We start from the raw sequence: 17646 nt of genomic DNA on the forward strand, positions 1-17646 counted from the left end.
TGCCATCACTGAAAGGTGATCATTTGTGGTTTTAATTGCAATTTTAAAATTAGCACATCTTCATGGGCACACAGACTTGTTTACAAAGCACAGCAAGTGCAATTTTTATGTGACATCTGCTGAATCATATGTTATCGCATGCAGCTTACTAAACATTTCCGTTCACACACATTTAATGACAGCTAATAATTAAAACTTAAAAATTAAAATAAATCACTTTTAAATACAAACATTCAAAATAAATCTCTTAAAAATATGAAATATACTGAACTAAGTTAAAATGTCAGGATGAACTTCAAGCAGCGTTATTTTACTTTTTATTATAGTTTTTTATTAATAATTTGAATTATCTTTTCTTTTTAAATTTTTAGTTTTTTTTTATTACAGTTTAATATGTAGTAATTTCATTATGTGCTTTTGTCATTTTATTGGTTAGGTTTAATTGATTCTTGTTTTAGTTTTTACCTTCAACTTAAACATTTCATTTTTGTTTAATTTAGTTGAAGTTTTTTCAAATAAAATGTTTTATTTTATTTCTGCTTGACTTTGAGTAAATATTTCACGTCAAAGGGGTTCGATTGGCCGACAAGTTTGGGAATCCCTGCTCTAAATAAACAATATTTGAAAGAAAAAGTTACAAAGACAATCAGATAAAATGATTACGATTAAATATGCAGTTGGTGGTACTAGCCTCATCTGTAAAGAGTGCAATTTCCTTCGGCTCAGGGTGAAAGTATGGAGTAACAATATGGTGTCTGAGTGCGTTGAGGTGTCTTTTCTGCTCCTGGAGTTCTTGCCTGAAGGTTGGACAAACAAAACATCTATGCATCACCTGCTTTGAGCTTCTAAAACTGAAACCGATCAAACAGAATAACTGTTTACCTGTTCTGGTTAACCCTGTTTTCCCACTCTGACTTTTGCTTCTTTTTACTGACACTGTTAAAGCAGAAGTTGAAAGCAAACCATACAAGTGCAATTAGTCACCACACTTTCAGTGGTATTTTATCTGTGGTCTATTCTTATCTATGAATTCTAATCCGTTGGCTGAGCAAATTTACCCACTAAAATGTTGAGCAATAAGCTTGTTTGTCAACTCTCATTCAGGTCTGCATTTACAGATATTATACTTGTCGATAAGATGAGTAAATACTGAACAATACCACTTACAACAAAACTTTCTGTTCTGTCTTTTCCTGTAGCTTGTGGGGATGTTGAGCTGCTCGCACTGCTTGAGTATAGAGAGACGCCACATCAGCTGGAACAAGAACAAAAGCAGACAAACTGTGAATGTGAGACCAATGGCCGAGCTTAACAGAGCTAAAAATCATACATTTACTTTTTTACTGCCGTTTAATATTGCAGAGCACAGATATTTAACACTCTCCAAACTCATAATTCAAACAAAATTGTGGATTATTTTTGATATAAAAATACATTTTAAAATATTGCAATTCGATAATCCGTGCATCGGAGGGTTAAACCATAAATGAATGATTAAATAAAGTGTTATTAATATTATTTTTAGGAAAAGTAGTTCATGCACCTAAAAATGAAAATCCTGTCATCATTTACTCATCCTCAAGTTGTTCCAAACCTGCATGAAGTTTCTGTTGAACATAAATAAAGTCAGTTGCTGGTCCCCATTGACTTCCATAGTATAGAGAAAAAATACTATGGAAGTCAATGGGGACCAGGAACTATTTGGATACCAGCATTCTTCAAAATATTTTCTTTTGTGTTCAACAGAAGAAAGAAACTCAAACCGGTTTAGAACAAATTGAGGGTGAGTAAATGATGTTGGGTGGACTATACCTTTAACCTATTTTTTAAACAATAAATATTATTTTATAATGAAATATTTAGAATGTATGTTCTAATAAATAAATATTCTCACCTGAAAGAGGCTTTATCTCCATTTCAACCGGAGGATCCACAGCTTCAGACAGGGACTAAAACAAACATAAAGTTTAAATGTATTTAAGCCAGACTAGCATACAGACATCTGAATTTCAGAAATTCATTTAAGAATATGACGTTGGATCTCGTCTGACCAGTACAAGCTGCAGTAGATCATTCTGATGAACCTTTTCCTCTGCTGTCCGAAGGTCCTTCAACTGCATCTTCTCCCATTCATTCTCTCTCTGTAGCAGCTGCTCCAAATATGCCTGTTTGATTAAACCCATAGAGCAAATATATATACAGTATATATATATGCTATATTTTTAAATATATTTCAAAATAGCCAAAACTATATTTTTTTATATATTGTCAGTTTAAATATATTTAAATTGTTCAATATATATATATAAACATTTTGCATTTACCCTGAATGTATTTTAAGATTGGAAATGTTCTTGACCTTTAAAGTACATTTTATAAAATATTTTGGCATTTGAAGGTTTGAACAAAACCGATTTTATTAAGCCACACTGTTTTCAACATATATTTAGCATTATCTTGAAATATATTCAGGTCAGAATTGTTTTTTTGTTGTTGTTTATTTTACAATATAGGAAAATGGTCAAATATAAATATGGTTATAAATGTTTAAATCATTTTAACTGCGTAAACTTTTTTAATTACATTTAGTAACTGGTCAGTTGTAGAACAAAGTAGATTGAAGGGAAGTGAAAAGAGAACACTACTTAGGTCTTGTAATATTGTGGTTTTAACAACATACTATAATAACACAGGAAGGTTACAAAAAGTTAACTTTGTGACAGGAATTAGAGCACCTTGACTTTGTCTTGCAGTTTCCTGCGCAGTGATTCAGTGACAGGTGGGTGCTGGGTAATCTGGCGCACCAGCAGCACGTCAGGGCACTCCAAAACTGGATGAATGCGGATGGAAGAAGACTTCAAGGGTTTCTCCTTTAACTCGAGACTACAACCAAGAGTGGTCCCAAAAGGGGGGCCTGGAGTCTTCTTCTAAGCAACGGAGATGGAAGCAAATCATCAAGGCATCATAAATGATTCACACTAAACTGCATACTCAAACACATAGGCATTTCCAAAAAAAGGGATAATTAATGTGGATTTGTTTTGACAATATAAAACACACTGGTTGTTTGTTCCAAAGTTAACACTAAAAGAAAGTTTCCATCTAAAATGGAACACCTATAGATTACAAATTACCTCAGATGCAGGAAATGACTCCCATTTCCTGGATTTGAGGTTGGTGGGAATGATGTCATCATCTTGTTTGGATGAGAGCCAATGAGTGCTGATCTCTGGGCAGGGCCTTAGGAGAGTGATGCCAAATGATTCTGAAGAGAAATCAATGCAGGAGAACAATAATTGATATTTTACTTGCTGCGTTTATGCAAACTTGCCTTAAACAACATTTCAAATGGATTGATGTTGAAAATACAGGCTCTACAGGGAACATCATGCACAGGATGAATGGAAACTGTCCTCACGTTGTGAGTCTGGTAGTGGGTCAGTGAGAACAGCGATAGAAGAGTCACAGTAAGCCTTCTGTAGGAGATCTTCCATATCTTGTGCTCTCAGCAGCTCTGAGGCTGACCCGTCCTCATGTACCACAAACAACCTCAAAATGACAACCGAAGAAAAAGTAACAAGTCGGTTTTTCATTCTTGAATTGGAATGCAAATACAATGCAATGTAATTTGTTTAAGTAAATACACTACTGTTAAAAAGTTTGAGGACGGTAAGACTTATGCTCAACAAGGCTGCATTTATTTGATCAAAATATAGTAAAAACAGTTTAAAATACACTCACCTAAAGGATTATTAGGAACACCTGTTCAATTTCTCATTAATGCAATTATCTAATCAACCAATCACATGGCAGTTGCTTCAATGCATTTATGGGTGTGGTCCTGGTCAAGACAATCTCCTGAACTCCAAACTGAATGTCAGAATGGGAAAGAAAGGTGATTTAAGCAATTTTGAGCGTGGCATGGTTGTTGGTGCCAGACGGGCCGGTCTGAGTATTTCACAATCTGCTCAGTTACTGGGATTTTCACGCACAACCATTTCTAGGGTTTACAAAGAATGGTGTGAAAAGGGAAAAACATCCAGTATGCGGCAGTCCTGTGGGCGAAAATGCCTTGTTGATGCTAGAGGTCAGAGGAGAATGGGCTGACTGATTCAAGCTGATAGAAGAGCAACTTTGACTCGTTACAACCGAGGTATGCAGCAAAGCATTTGTGAAGCCACAACACGCACAACCTTGAGGCGGATGGGCTACAACAGCAGAAGACCCCACCGGGTACCACTCATCTCCACTACAAATAGGAAAAAGAGGCTACAATTTGCACGAGCTCACCAAAATTGGACGGTTGAAGACTGGAAAAATGTTGCCTGGTCTGATGAGTCTCGATTTCTGTTGAGACATTCAGATGGTAGAGTCAGAATTTGGCGTAAACAGAATGAGAACATGGATCCATCATGCCTTGTTACCACTGTGCAGGCTGGTGGTGGTGGTGTAATGGTGTGGGGGATGTTTTCTTGGCACACTTTAGGCCCCTTAGTGCCAATTGGGCATCGTTTAAATGCCACGGCCTACCTGAGCATTGTTTCTGACCATGTCCATCCCTTTATGACCACCATGTACCCATCCTCTGATGGCTACTTCCAGCAGGATAATGCACCATGTCACAAAGCTCGAATCATTTCAAATTGGTTTCTTGAACATGACAATGAGTTCACTGTACTAAAATGGCCCCCACAGTCACCAGATCTCAACCCAATAGAGCATCTTTGGGATGTGGTGGAACGGGAGCTTCGTGCCCTGGATGTGCATCCCACAAATCTCCATCAACTGCAAGATGCTATCCTATCAATATGGGCCAACATTTCTAAAGAATGCTTTCAGCACCTTGTTGAATCAATGCCACGTAGAATTAAGGCAATTCTGAAGGTGAAAGGGGGTCTAACACAGTATTAGTATGGTGTTCTTAATAATCCTTTAGGTGAGTGTATATTTTTGAATGTAATTTATTCCTGTGATGGCAAAGCTGAATTTTCAGCATCATTACTCCAATCTTCAGTGTCACATGATCCTTCAGAAATCATTCTAATAGGCTGATTTGATTTCATATTGTTAAATTTCTTATTAACTTTGAAAACAGTTATATTTTTTGTGCAATGTGTGAATACTTTTCAGTATTCTTTGATGAAGGTTCAAAAGAACAGTGTTTCTTTGAAATAGAAATGTATTTGAAATGATAAATGTCTTTACTGTCACTTTGGACCAAAGCATCCTTGCTGAATAAAAGTGATAATTTATTTAGAAAAAAATCGTGCTGTTATTTTTCATGTGGCCTAAAACATTTGTACGGTACTGTTTATGGACACAGAGAGGAAACCAATGATTGCACAACAGATCTGTGAGTGACAACATAAGAATTACATAAAATAACTATATTAAAAAAGTCAACATTAGAAGATAAAAATAACAAAATATAATACGCCTTGACTCTGACTGGTTGATCGCTGCATTCTGCAGCCAATATTTGTCTAAAATGACCTCAAACTGTAGTCCCTGATTTCCTACACAGCTGTTCTAGTTTCGTGTCTAGTCTGTAGTCATTAATAATCTCTTAAGAAAATCTGCTTGTCTTTAATGGGATAGTTTACCAAAAAATGAAAATCCTGTCATCATTTACACACTCTCAAGTTGCTCTAAACCTGCATGAAGTTCCAAAAATGCTGTTGGTAACTGAATAGTTGCTGGTCCCCATTGTTTTCCATAGTATAGAGAAAAAAAATACTATGGAATCAATGGAGACCATAAAATGTTTGGTTACCAACATAATTTTTCGGTTGACTATCCCTTTAATTTTAAGTGACCTTGGTTGTGTTTTCTGAGGGTCTTACCTGGGTGGATGTGTTTTAAAGCCAGCATTCTGTTGGAGCTCTGTTTCTGTCTCTCTCATTTCTGATCTGTTACTTGTGACGGTGATCTGACTATCTGCATTGACCTGCACACAGCATTAACATGTTCTGGGTTTTTATTTAGAATGACCAGGATACAAGAGTCTGTTAAAAATAAAAATAAATGTTTCCCATTATTGAAAATGAAGCTGAAATAAAAATAAAAAAACCTTTAACTTAAAAACCTTAATGAAAGTTAAAAATGTTGTCTTGGCAAGTACTAAAAAGACTAAAACTGATTTAAAATATATTACAACTATATAGAATACTAGAAAAGCACATAACAAAATATAAAAATAAAAGCCAACTCAAAATATTTAACACTCTGTCACTTGTTTACATCCTCTCAAATGTTTAAAAAATCATTTTAGCTGTAACATCAATTACATTATGTTCACACAAAACAAATATTCCTGACTTTGTTAGCTACACTTTTAATTGACAGGGTTTCCACACACACACAAAAGATTGCGCTTGCAAAAATAGTTGATGAAATAACCAAATGAAATATTTTAGAGCTGACCATAACTGCTGTCCTGCCATGTAAAAATCTAAAATTTGAAGGTTTTCCATGATCATGCGGAATATAAAATTATTAATATGATATCAAATCAAAAATGTGAGACATTTTCCCCCGATTTCCAGACTAAAATGCATGTTTGAGCTGTTTTAACTGAAAGCAACTTGCACTGGCATATTATCTTAAAATATGTCAGTGCCATTGTTTTGTCTCAAGATGCACACCAGTAATGTTTTATATAGGGCATGCCTAACTGAACTAAGGCCTAATCCTGTCTTAATCTAAACCCTGCCTGTGAAACCGGGCCTTCATGTTTCCTATAGACATTATCATGGAAAGTACTTGAAAGTAGTTCCCCTCGTGGTCCGTCACGTGACAGAGGACATCTGCTCCGTGGTTCATTACATATTGGCCTGGTGGGTCTTTCTCTGGTCCCTCTTTAGACTGATGAGATGTGTACACCGCACCACCATCCTTATCAATATGGAGGACACCACCATCATGAGGAGAAATCTACATTAAAGTTACAGAAGGAGGAGGATTTACAAATGATGTTCACACATATATCTCACAGATATTCTTCCATCTATCCTCTTACTTTATATGATCCATGAGCTGTTGCGCTGATTGAAGTGCCATCCCCGAAAAAAACATCACATGTTCTTCTCTCACAGTTCATTATTACCGTTGCAAAATCAGCTTTCTCCACCCTAACCAGTTTTTCTCCTGAAATCAGATTAAACCCTTACTTACTGACGAACCTGTATGAACTATTTGTGATAGTAAAGCATGAAGACTCTTGCACCTGGGAGCAGTTGTTGTTGTAGCTCCCCCTGCTGGTAGAAAGTGGTAATACGTGTTCCATCTGCGTGATCTACTATCACGGTTCCATCTTTCTTCAACACAGACAACATTTTGTCCTCTCTTGTGACCACAACCTATACATGAAACATTTGTATTAAAACAATCATCTATTGACACAGAAGATGTAAGTTTTAATTGACTAGGCACTCACTGTCCCACTAAAGGGATCTGTAGCATGATAGGCCAGTATCGGCTGCACTTGGACTTCCTTCCCTGCCACAGTGGCAACTCTTAGGCCAGAGGGGGTGGTGGTGGTCCAAGAGCCTCCAGTCATCTCAACGGAGTTTTTTGGTTTTTCATTTTCTATAGAGATTTGTTCTCTAGCCTTGCCTGTGAACCACAAAAGAGATTGTATATGGTTTAAGAGGACATTTCATTCATGTACACAACTGTTCAAAAGTTTGGGGTCAGTAATATTCTTTTTTTTTTTTAAAGCAATTGATACTTTTATTTAGCAAGGATGCATTAAATTGATCAAAAGTGACAGTAAAGACAATTATAAATAAACATAAACAAATAAATGCTGTTCCTTTTCAGATTTCTGCTCATTAACGTATTCAATATATCATGGTTTACACAAAAATATTAAGCCGCACAACTGTTTTCAACAATGATAATAATAAGAAATGTTTCTTGAGCAGCAAATCAGCATATTCGAATGATTTCTGAAGGATCATGTGACACTGAAAACTGGAGTAATGATGCTGAATATTCAGCTTTGCCAAAACAGAAATAAGACACATTTTAAAATATATTAAAATATAAAAAAAATGTAAAATGTAATAATATTTAACAATATTACTGTTTTTAATATTTTGATCAAATAAATGCAGCTTTGGTGAGCATAAGAGTTTAAAAAAATAAAATAAATCTTACCAACCACAAATTTTTGAATGGTAGTGCATACATAGTGTGAATAAATAAATCAGTATCCATAGAGGTTTTCAATATTTGAAGAGATGTGTACATGTGTTTGCTAATTGCTACCTTTCTTGTCTTTAGTGTCTTTGGTGTCCACTGTCAGCTCTTTGATAGGCTCCGCCTCCTCTAAGGGCATGTGTGGAACCAGCACACACACTGGTCCAGAGTCTGGACTCGTACTGACTGTTCCGTCTGCAAACAGGACCTGAAACATACACACATATATACTGTATACTTCCTCTGAGGTCATGATTTCATTAGGAGTGTGCTTTTTGTGCTATATTATCTGTATTATGTAGCAAAAAAGTGCATTTTTGACGTGCAATCGTGTGTATGTGAATACCTCAGTAGATCCATCTCTCTTGTGTTTGATGACAGTCCCTGTGCCGGTGATGACCCTGGAGACCTCAGTGTGTGTTCTGAAGTCTGGGGTCGTGTCTGAACTAGATCCAGCATTATAAAATCTCTGTCGTATCCGAAGAGATCGGACACAAGATTCCCCATCTAAAAAACACAGATATGACCTTACAGCTGCTCTTCTTCTTATTCTTCAATCTTAAAGGCTGGTTCTACATTTAAAGACAGTTTACAAAATATATTTTCATGAAAGGTTTTTTTTTTTTTTTTTTTTTTTTTTAGATTAATACAGACTAGAAAATTAAATATTTTGTATGGGTCATTCCTGTGCAGTTTATTTTATTAAGTTATTTAAAATGTTCTTTTATAATAAAAGAAAACTAATATAAATTCCTTCTTGTATTCATTATATTAGGAAATAATTTAGAGACATGAAAATGTACTGCATCGAAAGAACCGTATAGTGCATACATTTTATGTACTCAAGTTTTTTATCTATAAAAATGAATATTTCACCTGCTGAGTCCTCAAAATCAAAATGCAGGATAAGTCCATTGGGAAGAGATACATGTAGATTCAGGAATGGTGGAGGAGAGGAATCGTCTATCGGCTCACAATGTACCTCAGGTACCTAGGAAATATTAGTAAGGGAGAAAATGGCTATTTAGTTAATCAGCCTAAAATAATTTGCATGCTAAACTAACTTACACCTAACTAATGTAAATCCTTACTAACCAACTTTTTTCCATGATTATTATTTGTCCAATCACCTGTTCCTGTTGGTCTGTACAGAAGGCACTAGGCACAGTGAGCTGGAGAGCTTGACTTTTTGTTTTATTCGGGCTGCTCTGACAGCAGGAGAGTCGAATGCCATTGGCCAGTACAGCAAAAAAAGAGCCATATTTCTCCGTCTCACAATCTGGTTGGACTCCAATAGTGGCTGAATTGGGCAAAACAACACGTGTAAATATAACAAAAAATATATATAAGTTATTTTTACAGGATGAAATATTAAATTAAATTACGTTACATTTACGTTTGCAACACATACGGTACCTTGTTTAGTGAACATGTCAAACTCCTTTAGTTTGTCCTCTTTTTTTCTCTCAGAAATGTTTGTGTAGAACTGATGGCCATCCTTCTTCACACAAACCTTCACTTGTGTTATTCCTTAAGATGGAAAGCAATCATTTAATTAAGGTATAAAAGTACAAAAATTATGTACAAGAAGCTCTAAAAAAGCAAATGTACAGATATTGTGCATGTATATTTTTGCATGTTTGATTTCTCAAACCTTGTGTGAAGTGAAAACTCTCCACATCTATTTGTCCTCCGTCACAGGGATAGAGAGACTGAACTTTGCCAGTGATTTGCACCAGTTTCCCATTTAAACTGTAGCCTGTGAATACCTATGTGAAATACACAAACATTCAGCCAATTAATTTCAAACTTAGCACCATCAATTCTAGACTATAAACATTTTATGTGGTTATATATATATTTTCAGACATCTGTTTTTCTCTCATTTGCTGGTTCTTCAGGCGTCTCTGGAACATCTCTAGTTTTGTCTTTAATAGCCGAGCTGGGTGTTTTGGACATGATGTCTCTACTCTTTTTTGAGGACACTGAAGTCTTCTTGTTCTCCTTTACAGAGTCAGTTCTCTCTTCTACTTTTGGTGTTGCTTTTTCTCCTTTTTCTTTCTTTGTCTTTTTGGATTGCTCCTCCTCCCTTAATCTCTCCTGGTCCATTTTCCATGCCTAAAGTAAATACATCACAAAAAGGACCTGTGTAAGGATCATGAAATCTGAAAATGTGTATAACTAAAATATTTATTTGTTACGATCAACATATGAGCTCACTTTGAGAGAATCCTCTCTTATATATGGTTCTAATGTGTCTGAGATTGGGGACTTCACTGGAGAGTCTAATAGAAAGAAATTCAGTTTTAAACATGCACATCATTATATCCATAGTAACATATTTTCATATATATTTGATGTTATCTACATGATCCTGCTCATAGACATATATTAGACATTAGATATGTTGCCTGTATCTCTGTCAGCCTCTGAAGGGGTTTGGATGGGAGTTCTTTCCGCCTCTTTCTTCTTCTGCTCCATCTGCCATTTTTCCTCTTCCTGTCTGGTCCATTCACTGATTGAGTCTGCCACATATTCCAAATAATTCCTACAACAATAATATAATATAATATAATATAATATAATATAATATAATATAATATAATATAATATAATATAATATAATATAATATAATATAATATAATATAATATAATATAATATAATATAATATAATATAATATAATATAATATTAATAAAATAATATAATTATTTTTTAAATATAGGAAAACTTGAAATTCATAAATAAATATTTTACATTTTGATAGTGTAAAAATGTTTATTAAAGAAAATGTTAAGCAAATAAATGTTGAAATAAATTAGCTTTGGGTAATTGTACCATGTAAAACTTTTAAGATGAGAAAAAGTACCTGAAGCCCACATCTGTGTGAAGTGATGCATCCCAGAATTCCTTGCAACTCCTCTGAGGGCTCATGGGATTGTGGCAGATGATATATGTGGCATTGTCTCTGGCACAGTGAAATGTGTCCACACATCTATAAGTCTCAGATGCAGACTGGAGGACCTGAATATGAGAAGAGATTACTCGTTTGTCATTTTTTTTTATTAAAATTTCTCATAGATTTTCAAAATATTATATTGAAATTAGAATTATATATTATATTATAATTATATTGCAAAAATATTATAAGCTGAGATTTGAAGGTGGGTACCTGGGGGAAAACAGAAGCACTGTGCTTCTCTACAAAGTTCCAGTGTCCCAGCTGACGAATCAAGGTCTTCTGGAGATCTGTTACAGTTACTTCATTATCCTATATAAGTTATTAGGATATTAAAAAACAATCACTTGCTAATGATAGTGTCAAGATAAATGTTTAATTTACTTGTATAACATTAAAATTTCAGCTTTTTTATTTCAAAACTTCAATCATACCGTTGGTTCGTCAGTCCCAGCATTGTTTTTTGCTGATCCTTTAAAAATAAAACAACTGATGTGTGCAATTAAAGACTTCAACGCTGCTTTAAAAATATTTGTTTAGAAATTGAATGAATTTGCAATGAATGATCTTGTGTTGGTTTCACACCTTGTGTCCTGCTGTTGCTCCAATACAGGTGTTTGGTGAATTCAACAGGGTTGTCCCATGGTGTGGGGTTTGAAAGGTTCGATTGAGATCTTTTAATACAGCCGTTCTCATCCACTGTAGTCAAAAGCATGCTCTCAAACACAAACAGCTGGAGAAGCCTCTGTTGTTCAGACCAGCTCAGTGACTCTGGAGATACACATTAAGTCATCACATTAGGAAGAAAACTGGACTAAAGGTCCAATTAAAACAGCAAGTCATTGTCCTTGTTTCTCACCATCAGTGCAGAAGTGCATTAGCTCCTGTGATCTGGCCAGTCTAACAGTGGTGCCCTCAGTGTGTCTGAACATCAGGTTGGTCCACAAAAGGCTTTGCTTCATGATGTCTGCTTCAATTTTGACGACATCAAAACCATCCAGGATCTGCGACATATGAATAAGGATTTTATTTATATAACAGTTGTGTCAGTTGCATCCATATGTATTTGCATACTGTTTACAGGTGACTTAAAGCTTAAATGTGCTTGTTTGAAACATGATCGATGTATCCAAGTGGGCAAATGTACAGAATAAAACATTTGTGTGTGCTTTCAAGCATTTATGGGGAAAAGTTTGCATATTCACAGGAAGCTGAAGGAATCTCCTCGCTTTCTCATCATGGTGATTGAGCAAGAGAGGGTGTTTCTGATCTGCATTCATTGGGCTTTTCTGCATCCCAAGATCCTCCATGAGTACCTGCCATCAAACAAACAGATTATGGCAAATATAGATTGATTTTGATTTAGAAACCCAGTGACTTTTGTTGTTGTTGTACCATTTTACCTTCTTGTCTTTTTCATCCTGTGGCAGACTCAACACAGATGAAAGCATATAACTGATTAGATCTTGGTCTGTTCTATCAAAGTGCTCCTCTGAATCAGCTGATTCTGCATTGACTTCCTGTTCTGAGGCCACCACCTCGACATCACACAGGAAGAAATTTAGCAGCCAAATTTTAAAAGAACTTAACAGCATGTTCACAGAAATGTCAGCACTTATTTTTGTCTCTTTAGTCTGTTCACTCATGTTGCGAATACAGTTTAAGGTTAACAGTCTTCTATCTCTTTAAATTAAAGGTTATATTGAATCCTACAAAGTTCCCTCACCTGCTCCAGCATGCAATGCAATACAAGAGGTACAGATGTGATTTCAGTAGGAATCCTGTCCAGTAGGTTACAGTAGTATCTCATATCAACCTCTGTGCTCTGAACAGGAGACTCTGGCTCTGCCGAGGAAACTCAAAGAGTCAGTTTAAGACGTCAGTTTTGGAGCACACACTGACACAGCAGAGAACAATATATGTGAATGAGCACAGGATTTTGTGCTCTTATTTTGAATATATATTTTCCTAGTGTTAGTCCCGCTCATTTGCAGGGTCCGCTTCATCTGAATTATCTGCACACACACATTGGATTTGGCACAGCTTTTACACCGGATGCCCTTTCTGACTTCCTCATTCACTGAGAATGCTGGGACAGTCACACACACTCATAGGGCCAATTTGGCACATACAGTCCACTGAAATACTATTATAGTTTTTATGGTAACACTTCACAATAAGGTTTCATCAGTTAACAAGAACAAGAATGTTCATTTCAACATTTACTAATACATTTAAAAGTAATTATTTGTTTACATTAGTTAATGCACTGTGATCTAACATGAACAAACAATGAACAACTATATTTTATTTTAACTAACATTAACATAGATTAATAAATACTGTTACTAATGTATTGCTCATTGTTAGCGTTAACAAATAAGACCTTTATTGTAAAGAGTTACTGTTTTTATTAATATATGTATTATATGTGTGTATCTGGTCCTAGTAAACCCTACGTTATGGAGACAAAATGTCTCCACAAAGATGGCAATATCCCCTTGTGGTGAAATTTTTTGGTCCCGTGAGGAAAACAGTGTTGTGAAAATGTAAATATGCAGAAAGTTTTCTGTAATAGGTGGATAGAATATACAGTTTGTACAGTATAAAAAACAATATGTCTATGGAAAGTCCCCATAAAACATGAAAACACAACATATGAGAGTGTGTGTAAAGGATGTAATGGTAAAACCAAAGCTCAGTGTATCATTTCTTGTACCAGGGACGTCCTCTGACACTACTTTCTTCTTTGGAGTTTGTACAACCTAAAACATAAACCATGATAAATATCAGCAACAAGAAACCAACATGTACATCCTGCCACAATACACTTCTGAAATTAAAGTCCCCCTGTGGTGTTCAAGTTCAAAAAGTTCAAAATCAAGCTTTTAATGTTGTTTTTATGTCTATGTGGTGTTTTAAATATGCTTTAAGACAAACCATGAGCAAATTCATAAGTCAACACCATTGCTGAGTATTTTCTCCTTAAAACTGCAGTGAACCAAAGACAGTCTCAAAAACACGGTTTGAAATCGCTGGTGTTTCTGACGTCACAAACTACCTTGTAACCAATCATGTCAACGTGTGATCGTCAACTAGTGGATCTCTGAGCTGGTGTGAGTTAGTGGAGACGGGGCAAATTTGCATATTCATAGAACCGCGTATACTAAATGAGGCAAGGGTGTAGAGTTACATTCAAGCTATTTTAAGGCATGAAGATTTCTTTTTCAAGGAATTTGTTTTTAAATATGTCAATTTGGTGATCAAAGATTAGTTTTAAGAGATAAAATGATTGACTACAGGGGAACTTTAACTGATTATAAAGTTGTTGTTTTTTTAAATCACTGGCTAGTTTACTTGGCATATTATCAGCACTGCTATCAGTAAAGGCAGTCGTGTACCTCAGTGGAGCTCTGCGGTCGGGACTGCGGGATGGCTTTGCAGGCCAAAGGCACCTGGATCAACCTCATGCAGCTGAGATAATGACTGTACTGTCTCCTCCAGTCCAGGCTGTCATACACCAGACACGCCACACTCTCAAATATAGCAGCTCCAAACGCCAGCTACAGACAGTGGATGATAGTACTATAATGTAATATGTAAACTTCTGCAGACAAAACAATGGCACTGACATATTTTAAGATATGTCACTGCAAGTTGCTTTCAGTTAAAACAGCTCAAACATGCATTTTAGTCTGGGACTAATTTAAACCTTGTCTGTCTTATGTGCACTTTTACTTGAGAAGCATAATGACATCAGATATTTTGTTTTGTTTTCTGAAAAAAAAAAAAAAAATCTAAATTATTTTTTGCTTAAAACAAGAAAGAAAATCTTCCATTCGAATTAAGTTCATTTTTTAACCTATTGGCAGATATTTTTTTCTTGTTTTAAGCATAAACTCATTTCATTTGGATACATTTTTCAGAAAGTAAGATTTAATATCTTAAGTCATTTTGCTTCTCCTATGTATCTTGATTTAAGAATGTTTAGACATTTGTACTAAAAAACAAGACAAAAATTCTGAGTAAAAGTGCAGGGTGGTACAAGAATTTGTACATGTTCACCATTTCTTCAGCATTGTCTTTGTCCTGCGGCAGCAAATGGATCTTCACGCTATAGTTCAACCTGGCCACATCACTGAGTTTGGATCCCATATTCCCACTGTTCAAGACTTGATCCAACTGCTCCCAGAACACATCTAGCTCCTGCTGCCTTCTTTGCTTAAGAGTCTCAACTTCTGAACACAGAGCAAGTTAAATCTTGGTGACTTTAAATCCTGATTTTGTATCCTGATCTCAAACACCAAAATCCAGCAAATTCTGCATACACTATGTAATATAATTTGAAAGGAATAAGTACAATGAAATTCTTAGTAACTTGCCCTGATCTTCAGGTGAGTGATAGTTCTCCTCTGCCGCCATTTCTGTTGTTGCCTCTGATTGGTCTTCTCTCTCTAAGTTCAGTTTTATAACATTGGACACATGGATTCCCAGAGAGTCCAGTGCAGAGATCAGATGAGGTTGGTAAAATCCCACTATCAGGATGTAGTGCTCTGGTCCGTCATCAGGCTCATCATCTGGACAGATATGTTTAAACTCAATATGAAAACACTATTTGCAACCCATTTCACTTTCAAATCTGACCTGTTCTCAGGATATTCAACCAGAAGCAATGTTTTGGTTTTTTTGGTAACTGGATTCCTAGTTTTAACCTTTTAAGTAACTGTGATCAGGCCTCACCTATGTATTTGATTGTATTTTCCTCTTCCCCTCTGCGTTTGAGTTTGGTGTCTTTGGTTGGAACTGGAGGCTCGGCAGCTTTTTTCCCCTTTGCTGCTCCTTTACCCCCCTGATCCTTGCTGGCAGAATTCAGGCCCGCTTTAACATGAGCATTCTCCTCTACAGCCTTAAATATACACACTCTGTGTTACTGTTTATCAGAAAACATAGGTATGATAAAATGTTTGCATAGTATATTTGATTAGAATTTTGCTGAATAAATCTGTGTCATCACATATTAAGTGTAAATGTAATTCTCCCTAGCATAATATAATATTTTTTTCCATCAAGTATTGTTCACAATCTGGTTATCAGTCTTAAAAGCTTTCAGTCGTATACCATATTACAACAATCAAGTGTCAATCTGTTTATTGTAAAGAGAAATAATAGAATAACCATGACATGAGTCAACATATTGCAATACATGCTTTAGCTAATGGTGAAAAGCTCTCACCTTCTGCTCAGCAGCCCGTCTTGCAATGTCATTGTTTTTGATGGTCAGAAGCTGGAACTTTATTAATTTTGCCATCAGGTTCACAGTAATTTCCTCTCCAACATCCATCATAGACTTTGCAAGTTCAGTCACCTACAGAAGCACAATTACAAATTACTGAAACCATAAATGGACAACATAATTTGACATTATATTGTCATTTTAACTTTCTAACTGGTTAAAGGTCTCACAAGACATTATGAAAATTATGATTCTACAATAAAAATCTATACATTATTTTTAACGCTATACTGAGATTACAATTTGTCATGGTAATGACAATACCCACCTCAAAAAACATGGGACCATCTTTAGTCTTTCTGGTTTTTGGATTTCCCAGTTCATTGATCTGTGTCACAGAAGATTGGTTTATTTACGGCAACTGATTCGAATATATCTTTTCTTTTATTTCATTACTTCATTAATGAAATATAATTTGATCAGAAACCTTTTCCAGAGTGTCCTCCCAGGACAGCACGCTGAAAAGCTTGCGGAGGGGCTGTTGGATGGCCTGCTGGAGGGCGTTTATGAGCTGTTCATCCTCGGCTCTCTCTGCCTGCACCATACACAGACTGGCCCTCCAGTCATTCTAGAGTCACAGATGATTCAGATGAGGGGAAAAATACTTTTTTTTTTTTTTTGTTGTCTGATGAAGCAATTCTATATTCTGTAGTGTTTACAAGCTGTGCACTGGCTTGTTGGCTATTGCTATAAGATTTAGCAATTCATTTGTTTAAAGTGATACACGAAAAAGGGACTGAGAGCATTAGTCACCATTCACTTTCATTGGACCTTTTTGTAATATACAATGAAAGTGAATAGCGACTGTGACTGTCATTCTGCCTAACAACATAATGGTGAGTAAATGATGAGAAAGGACAGAGTTATATAAGAAGAAGAAGAACAACAACAACAACATTAAGTTGAGCACAGTGAAGTAACGTTAGAAATTTCAAACACGTTTAACATGACAGTTTATTAAGCGCCATTTATATGTTACCTCCTCAAATACAGCATCATTAAGAGCCGTTTGCCAGCTTTTGTTAGCAGCAGCTGTCCCAGTTGGAGTTACTCCAGACGGAGTAATACTTTTATTCCGTTTGGGAGGCATATCAACTTAAAATTCATTAAACTGACTAATTCCACAATGAATATAGCGCCTCTTGTCAAAAATACTGCTAATAAGTAATTAATTAGTTATTGTTCTATTAT

General features: G+C 35.6%; 1 protein-coding gene across 1 annotated transcript; it reads right to left on the reverse strand.

The window, feature by feature from the left end:
- Nucleotides 1-10: 10 nt before the first annotated feature.
- Nucleotides 11-17545, reverse strand: spag17 (sperm associated antigen 17; the record flags this gene model as incomplete). Its single annotated transcript, XM_081348582.1, has 39 exons — nt 11-797; nt 883-936; nt 1168-1255; nt 1895-1949; nt 2052-2165; nt 2736-2927; nt 3135-3265; nt 3419-3549; nt 5844-5947; nt 6763-6933; nt 7019-7146; nt 7226-7358; nt 7436-7614; nt 8272-8410; nt 8549-8709; nt 9079-9193; nt 9333-9490; nt 9619-9732; nt 9857-9971; nt 10072-10320; nt 10423-10473; nt 10600-10750; nt 11073-11227; nt 11376-11474; nt 11597-11634; nt 11748-11933; nt 12022-12166; nt 12368-12478; nt 12566-12700; nt 12889-13019; nt 13882-13927; nt 14564-14725; nt 15228-15400; nt 15545-15739; nt 15903-16068; nt 16396-16527; nt 16724-16783; nt 16883-17023; nt 17435-17545. The coding sequence occupies 39 exons, from the start codon at nt 17543-17545 to the stop codon at nt 647-649; spliced, it is 5070 nt and encodes a 1689-aa protein (XP_081204708.1). The 3' UTR covers nt 11-646.
- Between the last annotated feature and the right edge of the window lie 101 nt (nt 17546-17646).

The sequence above is a fragment of the Scardinius erythrophthalmus genome (assembly GCF_964197995.2).
Source record: "Scardinius erythrophthalmus genome assembly, chromosome: 20".
Lineage (NCBI taxonomy): Eukaryota > Metazoa > Chordata > Actinopteri > Cypriniformes > Leuciscidae > Scardinius > Scardinius erythrophthalmus.